This window comes from Mus caroli, chromosome 3 (assembly GCF_900094665.2).
Source record: "Mus caroli chromosome 3, CAROLI_EIJ_v1.1, whole genome shotgun sequence".
NCBI lineage: Eukaryota > Metazoa > Chordata > Mammalia > Rodentia > Muridae > Mus > Mus caroli.
In genome coordinates, this window is record NC_034572.1 from 28944304 (window position 1) to 28962498 (window position 18195).

Sequence of the window (18195 nt, forward strand, 5' to 3'; positions counted from 1 at the left end):
TTTTTGCTCTTTTTCACGTAGACCTGGATAAGAGTGATCACTCATTAACCATGTGACAGAGTCAAAATTATAGGCTGTGCTGAAATCTCCTCTATCAAGAAAATTACTCCAAAAATTTAAAATTTTACCTCAGGTAGAATTTTATGATCTAGGCAAAAGACAGCTATATCTTTTGCCAAAATATCACAAGAATGGTCCCTAACCCCGTAGCTTATCTTGCCTCCCTCTGAAATGGTTTGAACTGGGTCTCCATATTGCCCATTGCTTTCAGCAATACTGTCTTTCGAGATCCTTCTAGAATGGTCTGTTAAATCTCACAGTGTTCAAACACTTTCTTAGTCCAAACTCCCAAAGTCCTTCACATTCTTCCCCCAAACAACACAATCAAGTTTATCAGAGCAAGAGCCTGCTCCCTGGTACCAACTTCAATCTTAGTTTCCTAACTATTGCTGTGATAAGATACCATGACTAAGACAAGTTACAGAAGAAAGAGTTTATGCGGTGCTTACAGTTTCAGAGGCTGTTGCAGCTGGGAGCATGGCAGCAGGCAGGCGCGGTACTGGAACAGTAGCTTAGAACCTCATCTTGAGACACAACCATGAGGCAGAGAGAGCTAACTGGGAATGGTGTGGCCTTTGAAACCTTAAAGCTTGACCCCAGTGGCACACCTCCTCCATAAGGCCATGCTCTTAATCCTTTCCAAACAGTTCCTCCAACTGGGAACCAAGTATTTAAATATAGGAGTCTGGTGGAGGTGGGGAGGTTCTCATTCAAACCACCACAATAGCTGTGGGGAAGCTGTACTGGGTACAGACTTCCTCTGCAGCTGCTTTAAGGTCATCCATCCTCCTCCCTATAGCCCTTTGATATTACTCTCCTTCTGAATGCTACATCCAGCTGGCTTGAGGTGTCATTGAAACAGATGACTCCAGAGTGACTTCTGTATCCCAAGGACTGGTAAAGAAACTAAGGGAGGACAAAAAGTGGGTCAAAGTGCTTGCTACCTGAAGACCTGAGCGCAATCCCTGAAACCTATGTTAAAGATGGAAGGAGACAACTGACTCCGTAAAGTTGTTCTCTGAACTTTCATCCATATGCTCTCGCATGTGCACGTGCAGACACACTTAAATAATAATGGTAAACAATAAAGTTGTTTTAAATGTATGTCACATGTCATTGTAAACGTGATTACTGGAGCTGCAATTACCAATATGACTGTTGGAAGCAGGAAATCAAGGGTTTGCATCTTAACTTCTGTCTCTTAGCACTGTGAACTTACAAGGGTCATGAGATGCTAGATAGGCTCAGTTTTTAAATGAAAACCACTCTACCTAAATGACCTTAAAGGAGTAGTGAAATGTTGGCTGGAGTCTAAATTAAAATACTTTCAGTATACCAGGGCTGAAGACCAACTCTTATTTTTCAAAGTTTAGACCATCCAGAATCCTTTAGATTAGTTCAGTTAGAGCTTTATAGAGTTCTATTCCAAACAAACAAGCAACATCCAAAACAAGAAAGGGGGAGGGAGAGAGAAAGACATGGGAAAGGGAGACCTTCCTAAGGCAAAGTCAGAGAACACACTGCCTGTAGGTGGCCAAGCACGTCACACTTCGGAAAAGTGTGACAATTTCTCAAGTTGGTTAAACACTGACTTATTACAACAGGAGTCAGCAAGTGGATTTCTTGGTATACAGCCAAAAGAGATGGACTTCAAAAATGGAAGCATAAATTTTCATAGCAGTGCTGTGACCGGTGCACCTTGCATCCTGGGATCATTACTAGAGGCACTGAGAAAAGAAAACTAAAACTGACAGACCAAGAAACACACATCCAGCAAGCCGGGCCAGGTGGAGTTCTGCTACCTTTGCAACCTAGAACTCAGCATGTTTATTCCTAGGTACAACCCAGTGGGAGGGGCTAGCTAGTTTCAGTAGGAGTCTGTACATCTCCTCCAGGAGGAGGAAGTCAAAGTCAGTTGTCTTTTCACATACTGATCAGTAACGGGAATTCTGCCATTCCTCTTGAGCCTGGCCCATATGGGTAAGCTTTGCCAAATTGTACCATGGGTCTGAAGCCTCACAGTCATTGGCAAGGTGTGTCAACAGTATACATCTGTTCACGCAGGTCTGTGCCCACACGTGAATCTGGTAGTCTTGGAGATCAGAAGAGGGTGTTGGCTATCCTGGAAATGGAGTTATATACAGTTATGAGTTGCCATGCAGCTGAGAATCAAACCCCAGCTGTTTGCAAGGGCACATGCTGAGCCATCTCTCCTGCTCCAGCTTTTTGGTTTGAGACAGGGTCTATGTATCTCTAGTTGTCCTGGTACTCCATATAGTAGTCCAGGCTGGCCCTGAATTCAGAGATCCTCTTGCCTTTGTCTTCTGAGAACACGAATGGAAGGTGTTCACCACAACACTGGGCACCTACCCCAGAAGCGTTACTTTTAGCTAAAAGAGAATCTGACTCAGCTAACAGTGGAGTTTTTTTGTTTGTTTTGAGACAGGGTCTCACGTAGCTAGACTTGGAACTTGTAATGTAGCTGAGGATAACCTTGGATTCCTGATCCTCTTGCATTCTCCACAAAATTACAGGCATGGGCCTTCAAACGAGAAATAAATAAAGGGCTAAAGAAGATAGTGCTGTGTGTAGCTCAGGGACCTTGTTTCAATCCTCTGCATCCCACCCTCAAACATACTAATGAACCCCTATCAGCAATACAGTGTGGTTGCTTATGCAGTGTAATACTGTGACAAAAACGGACACCAAGTCATATCTGCTATACCATGAATCTTGCAAGAATATTCTAAACGAGAGAGGCCAATCACAGAAGCTCTCACATCACGATCCCACTCATATGTGAGATCGAGCTAGGCAAATCTCTACATAGAAAACACATGGGCAGTTTCCTAGAATCCAGGGAATTCAGGTGAATTGGGGAACAGCAGCAAGCACAAGTGCTTTTTATTTTTACTTATTTATTGTTGTTTGTAATGAAAATGTTTTATACTGATCCTGGTGATAGATGCTGAACTGTACGTTTTAAAATGGGCTAATCTTGTATAAAGAAAATATACTTTATACAAACCAGGTTGCTAGGGGCCAGGAGCTCACACCAGTAAAGCCAGCACTCTGGAGGCTGAGACAAGAGAATGGGGGGTAAATCGAAGGCCATCTTGGGCTGCTTAGTGAGACTTGTCTCAGAGTAACAGGTAACCGTGGGGAACTGAGCCTGTTAGCCCAACTGGCACCTGGAGGTGGGAGGCAGGGTGGTGAATTTGAGCTCCAAATAAAGACAAATACATCACGTTTCGCTGAAAAGTTATGTAAAGATGCACATACAAATGAATTCTTTTAAGTACTATTTCCAAAAGCCTTGCTTTCAGAAGTTGGCCTTAACTTATCAAACAAAGTATGAGTGCCACAAAGCTTCTAAGAACTGGTGGCGTTTCTGGTAAAGTCACACAGCACAAAACCCAATAGGTTCTTGGATCCTCTTTGCAAAACTTCTCACGTGTAACATATCAGGGGTAGGAGGAATACACTTTCCCATTGTTTAAACATTTTAAAAAGTAACGCCAGCACTCCGATGGCCAGAGGCAGAAGCAGCTCTGTGGGTTCAAGGCCACCCTGGGCTAGATAGAGAACTGTGTCTCAAACAGGATCCCCCCCCCCGCCCCCCAAAATTAGCCTAGGTTTCCCGAGCCTTTAATAACGTATTAAGGTAACCGTGTTCGGTCGGTGACAGGTAAGTGAGTTGCCTTCGCGCGGGGCGAGGCCCTTGAACTGCCTGAGGCTCAGGGAAGCCCCGAGTCCCGGGTTCGTCCTGGAAAAGGCTCTTCAAGGGGAGGGCCCGAGGCTCCAGAGGGGAGGCTCCATGAGGGCAAACCTCTTGAGAGCGTCGGCCGGCCATGCGCTCTGGCCGAGCCCGAGCGCCCGCCAGGCCGCGCTTCCTGACGGGAAGAGCCCGTAGGGAGCGTCGCCGGCCGCACGGATCCTGGGGCGAGGGTGGCGCGCCGGGCGGGTCCGCCTCACTCATTGTGCGCGAGGCGGGCCGCGCGGGCGTGGGCGTGGGCGTGGGCGGACCGGCCCGCCGCTGGGTAGCCGCCCAAGGACCCGCGCAGAGCGGCGCCGCTAGCGGAGAGCCCGGGAGCGGGCCGGGAGCGTCCCGCCCTCCCGCCCGCCCGCCCCTCCCCCGCGACGCTCGCCCCTCCCCCCTCCTCCCCTCGCGTTGGAAAGTTTCTAGAATCTCTTCCCAGCAGCCTTTGCGGTTCCAACATGGCGGAGCTGACGGTGGAGGTTCGCGGCTCCAACGGGGCTTTCTACAAGGTACGGGCCTCGGGGCGGCCGGGGATGGGAGCTGGGCACTGGGAGCGGGGTCAAGGGGCGCCGGGGACCCCGGGGGCCGAGGAGCGGTGGCAGGTGGCGGCGGGGGAGGCAGCTGGGCCGTGCTGCTGGCCTCTGCCCTCGGCGCGGTTTAACGGTCTCGGGGCCCGGGCTCCGTTATGTTTGGAAACAAGGTGGCGGGTGCTGGCTTGCCTCTTGTCCCGGAGCGTCCTGGGTCGAGGCCTCCCGGACGCAGGCGGGCGGGCGGGCTGGAGCGGCGGGCTGTGGTGCGGGCGCGCCGCCGAGGCCTGGCGGGGTGGGGGGCGCGGACGGGCGGACTGAGGCGGGCAGCTCACTGCGACCCCACGGCGGCCGGGCCCGCCAGGCTCCTCTCCGCCCGCCCGCCCGCCCGCGGCGTGAGTGGCGGACTCCCCGGCCTACCCCGGCTTGTGCTGCCCTGGGGGCCCTGCGAACCCACGGCGCCCGCCCGCGTGGAAACCCGGACGGGCGGCGGGCTCGGGTGGCTGCGGCCTGGGGAGCGGGCGGCCCCTTCGCCCCTCGGCCCGGGAGAAAAGCGAATTCCGAAGGAAGGGTTCAAAGGTGACCCGAGGCCAGGCGGCAGGTGGGAGGGACGCGTGTCTTCCCAGTCCCTGGGAAGGTGGGTTTTTTTTTTTTTTTTTTTTTTTTTTTTTGCTTTTTAAGTCCTCTTCCACGAGGTTCTTTTTGTTTCCTTTGAGAAGAGGCCATGCATTGCCGTGGAGGCTGGCCTCGGAGACAGAGGGAGGATTCTAGAGTGGAGGAATTTGTAAGGCGCTTGCTTCTATTGGAAAAGGGGGAGGGGGCACCAAGCAGAACACGAAGGCCGAACAGTTTTTCCATAGTAACGGCCCCTTCTCCTTATTTTTTTTTCTCCCCAAAGTGTGCGAGAATCTTAACAAATCAACACAAAACCTCCTCAGCTGTTGTCTGTCAGTCATTCTCCAAGCCAGCATCTCAGATGTTTGAGAGTCTTGGCTATTTTTATGAAGGCTCTCTTCTAGTACATGAGTATTGTATGTACTTAAAATGGTTTCTCACAGGTTTTCATTTCAGTGGTTCCTTTATTCCAGAGGATTTTGTTTGGTATTAACGATCTCCTAATTTTTCAGTGTTTTGCTTTTCCCTTTCTAGCTTGCTTATTAGCTGTATGGAGTTGATTTGTCATGTGGTAATAATATAGGCAGTAGCTCATTGACAAAGAATGATAAATATACTTTTTAAAATTTTGTTTTGCAAATTTTGACTGTAAAATCTCTGGTGGCCAACTAAGTAGTAAGAGTGAGTGTTGAAGCCTTTAGTATCACCTATTAGTGTGTAACTGGCTTCGTTGGTGTTCCAGGTTTAAAACATGTCACATAAATGATTCAAGCAATATTTGAGTAGATACTTCTTACTGAAACCTAGTGGTAACCTTCTCTGCAAGATTGCAGATATGGTGAACTGTGCCACAAGGACTGGACTTAAATACTTTTCCTGCCTAGATAAAGTTCATTAGTGTGTATCACTCCCTACCCTGTGGAAAAGGCTCAGTAACCACTGATTCTCAGCACACATTTTAGGTAATACAGATTATGCAGGTTTTCCTTGCACATTGAAAACATTGAAAAGTGATTGTTTCAACAAATTCTTCATCGTGTAGATAATAGGGAACCATTTCTTTGACTGAATTTTATGGCAATCTGTAGTACAACATAATCAGTTTGACTTCTGTAAAGTTGGTTTGCAATCCTTCGGTGTCTTTTTTTTTTTTTTTTTTTTTTTTTTAATTTCACAAGCATGTATCTCCATGTTGGAACTTTGAAGTATTAGTAATTGATTTTGGTTGTATTGAAAATTGAGCCTAGACCTTGGCTTGTACATAGTATGGTAGGTATTTGTTTTTGCTATAAAGCTCTGCTCTGATGCCTTTTCCCCCCCCTTCTTTGATAGTCTGAGTAAATTGTCCAGGCTGGTCCTGAACTCACTGTGTAGTTCATGCTGGACTTGAACTTGCATTCCTCCTTTTTAGCCTCCAGGGTAGCTATAGTTCCAGGTCTCTATCCCTTTCACACTCTGCAAATCTGGTTATACTTAGACTGGACCTCACCATTTTACTGACAAAGGTTGGGAAGGACATTAGCCACATTTTTGTGTATTTTGAAAGTTTTCCTTCTGTAATCAATTGTATGTGTACTTTGTACAAGCTGTAGTCTTCAGGACTTTGGAACATCAAAATGGTAAAAGGAAAAGAACCTTAACTAGAAGTAATAAGCAAATGGGAAGTCTAGGTGGCATACTTCATTATCTTGTCACTGGATTCCTGTAAATCAGGGACTTGAAATACAGTGCTTTAAAATACTTTCATATCTTATGCAGTGAAATTATCCATGTGGGTTGGTCCCCTGCTTCCCCCAAAAGTAGATTTATTAAGGAAAAATGAGGAGGAACTCCTTAGGGTGGACAGGTCTCCCAAGGACAAGGGGAGGAATGCCTTTTCCTTTTGAGTTTGAACCTGGCTGGAGCCTTCCCCACACATGCTTTGCAGGAGATTCACTGTTGACCTATACTCTTAACCTCATTTGAGAAAAACTCCAATGAGACATGGCTTCGAACTTGGCCATCCTTTCTCCTTAGCCTCTTTTAATAGCTGAGATTACAGGCATGTATCACCACACATGACTGAAAAAAATTCTTACAACTGGTTTATTATTTTCTGTCACTTAAATTTTTAATTTAATTTGTATACTGCAAAACAGCTTTCGTTTCCTTTTTTAAAAATAAACATAATAAATGTTGTGATAAATGGCTGACAATTGTGTGCAAACACAACCTCTATGATAGAATAGTTGCACCATCTCTAACTTTCCCTTGGTGACCCTTCAGCCTTCAGGCTCGCCTTTCATGGGGGTTGCATATCAGATATTTATCTATATGACAATTCACAACAGTAGCAGAATTACAGTTATGAAGTAGCAACAAAGTAAGTTTATGATTGGGGGTCACCACAACACGAATTAAAAGGTATTAAAGGGTTGCAGCATTAGGAAGATCGAGAACTACTGTTCTTAGGGTGTCCTGTCTCAATAGTGCCATACCCATAGAATTTAGCAAAATAATGTTAGAGAGTTTTCAGCCTGGCTTCTGTTTAGCCTAGAGGAATTTAATTTTTTCTAATTTAGAAGATAATAGTGAAGGAATTTTGGAAATGCTAAAAACTAGAAGTTGTTTAGAGTCAAGAGCTCTAAATCGTTTTATTTTGTTGTACTTTTCTCAGTGGTAGGTTTTCATGTATGGGTGATTCTGAAATTCTGAATTTACCAACTTTTACACCTTTACTTCCCCAGAAATATAGGGAGTACACACATCTGGCTCTGTGAATTGTGATTTAAGAGTTTGAGAGGTGTCATCATGCTTTGATCTTTGTAGCCAGTGCATTGCCTTGATGCATTGCTCCATGGAGTAAAAAAATTCATACATCCATAATAGCATGGTAACCATGCTAAGTATATTGCTCTTGTTGTTAACAGTGTATTTATAATAAGAGATGTCTCTGCAGCCCTTTAATCTAGGGATGGGAAAGAATGAGAAGATGTGAAACACTTGGTGGTGGGATATAATTTGGTAAAAAATACCTGCTTCTGTTCCTTTCCTACCTAAAGCAAAGTGCCTTTCTTAGAAAACTTAGAGGTAGAATGTATTATACCCTGAGCTAAAAGACTGGGAAGAGGTGATGTATATTGTATATAACTCATCGGAAAAACGGGATGGTTTGCAGGGATAATTAGTTGTGCATCTGTTGCTGCCATCCCATTTTCAATTAATAGCCTTAGTTTCGTTTTCTGTTGTAGTGATAAAATACCCTAAAAAACAACTTAAGGCAGAAAAGGTTTAAATATTTTATTAGGCTCACAATTCAAGGTTATGGTCATCATCGAGGGAAGTCAAGGCAGCAGGAATTTGGTGCATCTCATCATATTACATCTAGCAGGTGCAGAGAGCAATGAATTAATGCATGTGTGCTTGTGCTCAGCTCTCTCTCTCTCCTCTAAGCAGTCTGTGTCTCAGTCCTGGACAGGGACTGGTGTTACTCACAGAAGGTGAGTCTTCCAGCTACTCAAAATAACCACCTCACAGACAGAGCCATAGACCATACTAATTTGGACAATGTTTCATTGAGACTTTTCCCAGGGGATTTCTAGAATGTCTGAAGTTAATAATTAAAACCAGTCATCGAATATTCCATTACCTTGCCACCCCCCAAAAGTGCCCATTTTCATCATTAATATGTATTTTAACTGATGCATGTGATACTAAACTTTGGGACCTCTGGTTTGAAGGGAGCCCTTGGGTTCATGTGATCCTCTTGTCTCAGTCTCTGGAAGTGAAGAAGAGCTCAGTGACTGACGTCTGCTAGTGCAAGTCTCAACTGTCCTGCCCAGCTGTTGCATTGTGTAGTTTTGGACTAAACACAAATAAGGTTTTGGTAGTTGAACCCATGATTGGCTGCTCTCCCCCCCCCCCCCCCAGGGTTTCTCTGTGTAGCCCTGGCTGTCCTGGAACTCACTCTGTTGACCAGGCTGGCCCCGAACTCAGAAATCCACCTGCCTCTGCCTCCCGAGTGCTGGGATTAAAGGTGTGCGCCACTACTGCCCAGCGAACCCATGGTTTTAATGTTTTATGTCTGACCTGTATATTTCTACACTAAATACAGTTTGAAAAAGAAGTAGAGCAAATCATTCAGTTTCTGATTTATATGGAGGATTTTTTCTGTTTGTACAAATGAAATGAAGTTTGGGGCCCTTTCATTGTGCTTTAACCATATAATTGACACATCTCAAAGTATTGTAATGGATCCATATATCCTCCTTTCTTAAGCTTACTAGTAAAAATAAAAACAGATTAATAACAAAGTTGTGCAGTAGTAGGTTATTTTATCACTCATGATGAACTAAATTAACAGTGGAGTAGAGGGCTGAGGACATAATGACTTGACAGTGAGTACAAAATCTTGATTGAAAGTCAGGCCCGGTGGCAAATGCCTGAAATTCCAGCACTTGAGAGGTAGAGGCAGGAACATCAGAATCCTAGGTCAGAAAGAGAAGAGTGGCTAGGTGCTTGCTGCCTAGCCTGACAATTTTGAGTTTGAGCTGGGCAGTCCACCTGATGGAAAGAACACTTTTTTTTTTTTTTTTTTTTTTAAAGTTCCAGTTTACTGTAGATCAAACCTTGCAGCAACCTTGTCAAACTCCTCACCAACGACTCTTAATTTAGTATTTGAGGGAGCAATGGTAGCTATCTTAGTATCAGGGCTCTTTGCTAAAATACAGTTAGATATAGTAAGATGATTTTTGAATTTCTATGTATTTAAAATATAGGCTTTGTACATGTTAATTGTAAATGGAAATGAATGGTATTTTGGGTTTTGAGACAGGTTTTAGGTTGTCTTTGAATTTGCAATCCTGCCTTAACTTACTGAATATTGGGTTTATAGGCCTGTTGTTTTGGTTTTTGGTTTTCTCTGTAGGGTTTCTCTGTAGCCCTGACTGTCCTGGAACTCACTCTGTAGACCAGGCTGGCCTCGAACTCAGAAATCTGCCTGCCTCTGCCTCCCAAGTGCTGGGATTAAAGGCGTGCGCCATCACGCCCAACTCAGGAATATTTTTCTAATATTTTCCAAAATATCTATATATTTTAAGTGTCATGTTTTTTTGTGTATTTTGTAGGAGAATAACTTGACAGCCTGTTATTTATTAGATGTTCTGTTAGGCTTCCACATGCATTTCCTGCATACTTAGGAAATTCATGAGGTATGGTTTTGTGTAGGGGTTTTGTTTTTGAGATAGGGTCTCACTGTGTAGCATTGGCTGGCTTGGAACTCATTGTAGATCTTATTAGTGGAACTCACAGAGATCCAGGTGCCTCTTCCTCTGGAATGTTGGGATCTAAAGGTATACATGGACTAGGAGGTGTGCACCTAATTCATTTGATAGACAAGGAACTGATTATGATGATAAAGGTTGTCCAAGATTACGCTCTATTTGAAGTGCCATTTAACACCAGGGTTTTCACTTCCTGTTACTTAGTTTATATTTTCTTACACCTCCTTACATGATAGTTTTGAGTAATGGACTGTGTGTGTTTAACTGTATATGTGTTTGTGGATGAGTGTGACTCCAAAGATCTTTCCTTCAAGTCACCAAGCTTCTATGTCAAATGCCTTTACCTGCTGAGCCATCTTGTCTGTTTGAATTAAACTAGATTATATCTTAGTGATTGTGTTCTCAATCACACTATCAAGTAAGGTTCTTTTCCTTTTTAAGATTTAATATTATATGTAAGCACACTGTAGCTGTCTTTAGCCACTCCAGAAGAGGGAGTCATATCTCATTAGGGATGGTTATGAACCACCATGATATTGCTGGGATTTGAACTCAGGACCTTAGGAAGAGCAGTCAGTGCTCTTAACCGCTGAGCCGTCTCTCCAGCCCTCAAGTATGATTCTTACTTTCAGCATTCAGGAGGCAGAGACAGGCCTTTCTCTGTGAGTTCAAGGTCAAGTCTAGTCTACAAAGCTAGTTTCAGGACAGCCAGGGCTATTATACACAGAAACCTTATATCAGAAAACCAAAATAAATAAATAAATAAATAAATATCTTAATTTTGTAGTGGGCAGTTGTATATGTATTTACATTGTAAAAGCTGATAATATTTGGACGTTTTTTATATTGTCAGGCCCTAACAACAGTTAGTGCTTAGCCTTCAGATTGTTTCTTAAATGTTTTTGTACACTTGCATTTCTAATTTAGTCTCACAGTGAAACAACCATTTGGGGAGATCTGAGGCCCTGTCCAGCTCCACAAATCAAGTTTATTTAAGATTCCTAGTCTGTTTTGCTTCCTTGGAGTTTATTTATTTATTTTTTTAACATATAGTATAGATATCCCCTCCCACCTCCCCCAAAACACTTTGTTTTGAGGTAGGGTCAGGGCTGTTCTCAAACTTGGTAAGAGGCTGAAATGAAATTTCTAATCTGCCTTTACTTCCTAAATGATGGGATTATAGGCTTGTGCTACCTACCATGCTGTATAGTATGATCTTCTTAAGTACAACTATTACTGATAGAGTGGGAATAAGGAGGACTGACTTGGGATGAATGAGTGTTGCAGAATGACTTGGGTGTTTTCTGTGACTTTTGCTTTCTAAGAATGGTAGCAGAATGGCAGCCATTGAGCTGAAAGAGAGTCAGAGTTGAGGTAGTAGTCTTTTAAAAAAGACTATAAAACGGAATAGGTTTAAAAATACTAATTATGTATTGAAATAATATTTTGAGTATATTGGGTTTTAAGCAATTAAAACTTAACTTGTTTTTACTTTTGATATGGCTATTTTAAGTACATGATTCATATTTTATATTTTTGAGATAATTACATCTTCATAGTTCACCTTTGCATTACTAAGTATGCAAAAATACTTTGAAATATTTAAAGTGCACATACATATTTGTTTAAATGAACTGCCTGTTGGAAAAATTTTTTTTCTGGTCATGCTAGAAATGGAATTTTGGGGCCTTGCCTATATTATTTTTTAAGATCAAGTCTTTAAAAAAATGGTGTATTTTGTTTGTTTATTTGGGTTTTTGGGGGGAGGGTCAGGGTGTTTAGCTAATGAATAGGAACAAACTACAAATTGCTGGGACCCCTTTTCTGGGACTAGGTTTTCAAAATAATAGCTGGAATATAAGAAAATTAGGCAATGAAAGCAGATCATTGCTTTGTTAATCAGATTGAAAGCCATGGTAAAATTGACTATTAAATCTCACATTGACTTAAGAGTAAATTTCTGTTCATTTGTTCATAGGAAACAAGATTATTTTTGGCATGAGGTTCTTTTTATTAACTATTCCCTTCTGTTTCACCTTTAGTATTTTGGGAGAGTGACTGGAGAGTTCTTGGTAATATTGATGGCATTTGCAATAGTAGCATCAGTATATATTTGAATAAGTAAAAGAATTAGTCTTGTTTTCTGGACACAGGTGATTTGTTGTGCCATCTTAGTAGTTCTCTATAAAAAGTTACATCTTTCTGATTTGGTTCAAATTGAACATTTTAAATGGCTTTTTAAAAAAGCGATTATAGGGCTGGAGAGATGGCTCAGTGATTTAGAGCACTGACTGCTCTGCCAGAGGTCCTGAATTCAATTCTCAGCAACCACATGGTGGCTCACAATCATTTGTAATGGGGTCCAATGCTCTCTTCTGGTGTGTCTGAAGACAACGACAGTGTACTTATGTACATAAAATAAACAAATCTTTATATATTTATAAGAACATAAGTTCTGATATTGTCACAAAAGAAACTTACTGACACACACAGGGATAACTGAAACTTCAGTGCTTTGCAACAGGAAATTTGGAGTTTTCAGTAGCTGTGTAGAACCATTAAGGCATTTTATTTCAAGAACTGTTTTTTTTTTTTTTAAAGATTTATTTATTTATTATATGTAAGTACACTGTAGCTGTCTTCAGACACTCCAGAAGAGGGCGCCAGATCTCGTTGTGGATGGTTGTGAGCCACCATGTGGTTGCTGGGATTTGAACTCTGGACCTTCGGAAGAGCAGTCGGGTGCTCTTACCCACTGAGCCATCTCACCAGCCCCCTCAAGAACTGTTTTATATTAGTGCAAGTAGTGGCTGATATCTGTGCAATCTTATCCCTGTTGCTTTGTGTTTAGAACAGTTAGGTGCTCAGTGCTAATGTATAAGGCAGTTGTTATTGATCAAAGCTGCTGTGCTTGGCTAAGGACAAATTTTTTTGTTGTTAAAAATTAGTTTCACTATGTAGTCCTTCATGCTGACCCCTTAACTCATGATTCTTCTATGTCAGTTTCCCAAAGTGCTGGGATTACAGCTGTATACTATTAAATGCTCAACCACACTTATTTTTTATTTTGGTTTTTTTGAGACAGGGTTTCTCAGTATAACCAGCCCTAGCTTTCCTGGACTCACTTTGTAGATGAGTCTGGCCTCAAACTCACAGAGATCCTCCTACCTCTGTTTCCTAAGTGCTTGGATAAAGACAAGTACCACCACACTCTGCTAGCAACACACATTTTAAAGCACCTATGTGTATCAATATCATATGCATATGTGATTTATTATTGGTGTGCTATACAAACTTGGTTCAGTCCAAATGTTTTCCTTTTTTCTCCTGATGGTGTTTTTTGTTCCTTCCATTTCAGGTAAGCCTGTCTTTATAGCTAGATAAATGTAATTCCAGATTTCTCTCTATTTCCTTAGCATTATGTATGGAAACATTCAGAAACAAATGTAGGGTTTTTCAGTGTGCCCATGAAAAACTAGAATCATGTACTTGATTTCATGTACAGTATAATTTATAGTGATTACATAACAATTTATAAGAGTATAAAATTGTCATTAACCTATGCAACCCCCTCCCCCCAATACCCATGTTTCTATTAGATAGATTTTAAAGAAAGGATAATTTAGGGCCGGGGGAGATGGCTCAATGGATAAAATGCTTGTCATCGAAATTTAAGGACCAGAGTCTTAGGGGGGCTTGGGTTAAGTTGGCTGTCTAGGGGAGCTGAATTGGTGAGCTCTGGGTTCAAGTGAGAGACCTTGGCTCAATGAATAAGGTAGAGAAAGATGAAAACACTTTATGTTAACCTTTGATCTCCATGGGCATTGCCCACCTACATATACATGCATACAACATAGGTGCAAAAAAAGAATAGGATGGTTTGGAAAGGAACTTAAAAATAGCAGAAAACAAAAGCTTCTAATAATAAGTTATTTTTTTGAAAAAGAAAACTTATTTCTTTTAATAGTTGATAACTCCGTTCTCTTTATATCCCAGCTAGGGAAGGTTTATTTGCCCTTTGGATTTGCTCTTCTACAGCTAGCCAGGTCTTTAGTCTATTTTTCTATTGAGATGTTCTTTGTCAGTTATTGAGATCTGTATATTATCCTTTAATGTAAGAGTGCATCCCCACAAAGATAGACATTTGTGCAAGCACCAGGTATTTAAATAATACTCAGTGGTTTCCACAGTTTGAAAGAGTTTATATGGAAACATATAAACATATGGGAACTGAGAACCCTTGGTACTGGTTACAACTTTTCAATTTCTAGGATTGGAATGAGAATGACATCTGGTATCCAGGATGGCTGGATTGATAAAGAACTCCTTGAATTGTTCAACAAAATCTTGGGTACTCTAGGAAGATTTGAAAAGAGGCTCAGAAGAGGGAAAATTATGGCTTGCTTGTTGAGAAAACTCACAAGGAATCTTTGTTGCTTTCTTAGGTTCTAATAGCAAAATTGCTATCTTGTAGTGTCACCGTTCAGTGTTGTCTTTTCCTTGTCCTGATAAGGATCTTTTCCCCTTGTATCTTTAACTGCAGACAGTCCAGGAACATAAAGGTGTTTGAGTCATAAATTAATATTTGCTGTAGTGTTTTGGAAGTATGGAGCCAGCAGCATTAATGCTCCTGAGCATCGCTTTGAGTGTCTGAGGGTGCCTCATTATTAACAAGTTCCAGTCCCTTGCAGGTTGTTTTTGTTTTTTTTTTTGTTTTGTTTTGTTTTTCGTTTTACATAAAGTTGCTCCCAGGTCTGGGACAAGAAACGTTGTTTTTAGATAATATTCTAGAGATGTGAGAAAAACCTTAATTCATTACACACAGTGGATTAATACCTGTGTTGGGCTATATTGGAAACCTGATTAGAAAAGACAGTTGTATTTAGAAAATCCTGTAAAGTGGATGGATCATACATGGGTAGGATTGAAAATGATATAAGGTGATATTCTGTCTTTATCCATGTTGGCTGAAACATAAGCCATGGTCAAGAAGTCAAACTAGTTGACCTAGGTTTAGAGTCCAAGGAATAATTTGAATGTGGTAGGTAACGCAAGTCTGTAATCTCAGCTCTTGCAAGGCTGAGGCAGGAACATTTCTGCAAGTTCAAATCAAGTCTGTTGCAGAGGGTGTTCTTAAAAAGAAACAGTTAATTAGGAGGAATAGATTATTTCTACAGAAAGATTTGGATGTTTTGTGAAAGGTCCATGCCATTTTATTATAACCTAAAATGATGCCAACTGCAAGAGAAAAATTGCTTGCTTATATTTCAAGGATTGGCAATCATTTAGTAGCTTACAAGAAATAATTTTTAATTTGGGTACCAAAAATAGGAAATGCAGGCTAAATAAGTCACTAAAAACACCATTAAAAACAGATATCTTGCATGAATTTTCACTTACTTTGCAAGTAGTGGTGCTGGTACTTTCTTGATTTTTATGAGAAGATATCAACAACTTTCTGCTAAGAAGCCTCAATCCTTCCTTAGTATGATACTTGAGTGCAGCAGAAAATTTGCAAGCAAACAAAAGTCTGAGCATGCCTAAGTGGTGACATGTGGCTGTCAGCTATTCTAAGATGCCCTCATTTTTAAGAAGCATCCTGGGTTCAGAGATGCTGAATTGTTGGACTTGAGACTGGGAAGTTAGACAGGAGCTGGAAAATGAACCTTTGAATAAACTTATCAATTGCCCAAAGCCTGGCAAGTCATAATCTAATGCAATTTTACCAATTCAAGAAAAATAGAATCCTTAAGTGTTGTGTAAATTATGCCAGCAGTGATCTTCAACTGATAGGATGAGGGAAAGAGTGCTGTAGCACTTAACACTGAGTCCGGTGCTTTTAGTAGTAGAGAAGTTAATTGGTATTTAGAACTGCAGTACTTCACCACAAGTTTGCTTCAGGTCAGGAACTAGACCTGTTTTTAATTACCTTTGATAAGAAATCAAACACATAAAATTATTTTTTTTCCAAATCTAGAAAAATGTTAAAATGTTACTCAGGAACACTAATACATGGCAGAAAAATAAGCCCATTACTAAAAAGAATGCTTTGTCGTTTGAAATTATTATTATTATTAGTGCCAGTTTAGTAGTATATTTGCTTGCTCATGAAGATAATTGTGAACTAGAGACTAGACTTATTTTTCTTTTTACAATTACTTTATTTTTTTTTAAAGGGTCTTATTATAGAGGTCTGGATATCCTGGAGCTTGCTATGTAGTTGAGGTTGGCCCTGAACTCACAAAGATCTGCCTGCCTCTGTCTCTTGAATGTTGAGATTGAAAAGAGTGTGTGCCATAACACCTGACTTGTTTTTATTTTTAATTAATTATTGATTTGTTATTTTTTGTTATTGAGACAGAGTCTCTATGTCCTACCTGTTTTGGAACTTGCTATGTACACCAAGCTGGCCTTGGGATTAGAGGTGTGAGCTACCTACCATACTTGGTTTTTATTTATTTATTTATTTATTTTTAATTTTTTCAGTAAGCAATTATTTTCTTGATTTATTTACTTTATATATGTGAGTTATACTATTGCTGTCTTCAGAAACACCAGAAGAGGGCATCAGATCCCATTACAGATGGTTGTGAACCACCATGTGGTTGCTGGGAATTGAACTCAGGACCTCTGGAAGAGCAGTCAGTACTTTTAACCACTGAGCCATCTCTCTAGCCACTTGTTTTTATTTTTAATTATGTATGTGGAAATATGTGAGTGCAGATTTCTGGGGAGGCGAGAGGCATTGAATCGAATCCCACTGGAAGCTGAAGTTAGAAGTGGTTATGAGCTGCCCAACATGGGATCTGGGAATTTAGCACTGTGCCATCTCTCTCACCGCTCCCAAAATTGTAAGTTAAATTTGTTTAAGGAGTGTGTGTGTGCGTGTGTGCACACACACACACACTAGAGGACAACTTTTAGAAGTTACTTTTCTCCTTCCACTGGGAGTTGGGGGTGGATTCCCAAGATAGAACTCAGGTGGACAGGCTTGGCAGTAACTGCCTATTTGCCTGCTCAACCAATGAGGATTTTTAATAGATTGGACTTTAAACATCAGAACCACTCACTATCAGAGGCTGGGGATGGCTCAGCAAGTCAAGAGTGCTTGCATACTGGTTTTTCACAGGACCTGGATTTGGGTCTCAGAACCCAGGTGGCAGTTCACAACCACCTGTAACTGTAGTTGCTCTTCTGACTTCTGCATATATATGGGGTATATACATTCACGAAGGTCCACACACATACAAGTTAAAAAGTAAGCAGATCTGTAACAGATAAACAAATCATTAAACAAACAAACAAGTTAAGGATTAGGCTGAGGCATGTCTTCACTTTAGAAAGCTGTGTTAGCTTTTCTCTTGTTGCTAGTAGTTTGTTTTGCAGTAGAAACCTTAGCTCTAACAAATTTAGAGTTTGAGTTTTTATAGCATGTAAGTCTAGTATATTTATTTATTTATTTTTATCTAGACTACCATCCTGAACTCAGTTTTGTAGCTTTTAGCTGTTTAGTTCCTGATTACATACAGTTGGTGGTTTGTTTGCTGAACGCTAGCTGTGGGGGTTTTAGTTTCTGTTTCCCCTTTTGTAAGGAGTATACATTAGTTTGTAGTGGATTGCGTAAAAGGAAGACATTTGATGAGGTCTTAAACAACCAAAAGTAATAATTGAGCTTGGTCATATAATTCTCCAAATGGGTTAAGGCAGTGGCTGTGGGGCCTGGGAGCTGGAGACACTACTGCATACTGTCATCTGCTGCAGCCTTAAGAATTCTTTCAGGTACCTGAGTTAAAGATTTTAACATAAGACTGAAGCGTAAGGCCTTACTGCCGAGGTGCTCAGGGAAACAATAAGATACACCTAAGTGTAGGTGTAAACTTATTGAGAGAGTGTCAGCAAGCGCCATAGACAGTTTTGGTAGTTCCGAAGTTAGCTTGATGCTACGATTCTTTTCTCTTTGAGTAGAGAGGTT

The 18195-nt window shown here is 41.3% G+C and overlaps 1 protein-coding gene across 6 annotated transcripts in view; it reads left to right on the forward strand.

Annotated features, from left to right (window-relative positions):
• The first annotated feature begins 4223 nt into the window (after positions 1–4223).
• Positions 4224–18195, forward strand: part of Fxr1 (FMR1 autosomal homolog 1) — a 50645-nt gene continuing 36673 nt past the window's right edge. For 4 of the 6 annotated variants that reach the window (XM_021157372.2, XM_021157373.2, XM_021157374.2 and 1 more), the window contains exon 1: positions 4225–4329. In XM_021157372.2, coding sequence (XP_021013031.1) covers positions 4279–4329 — 51 coding nt within the window. In that variant the 5' untranslated portion in view covers positions 4225–4278. Of the gene's footprint in view, positions 4330–18195 lie in introns of all 6 variants that reach the window. The other 2 variants (XM_021157371.2, XM_021157377.1) reach the window with 2 other exon arrangements.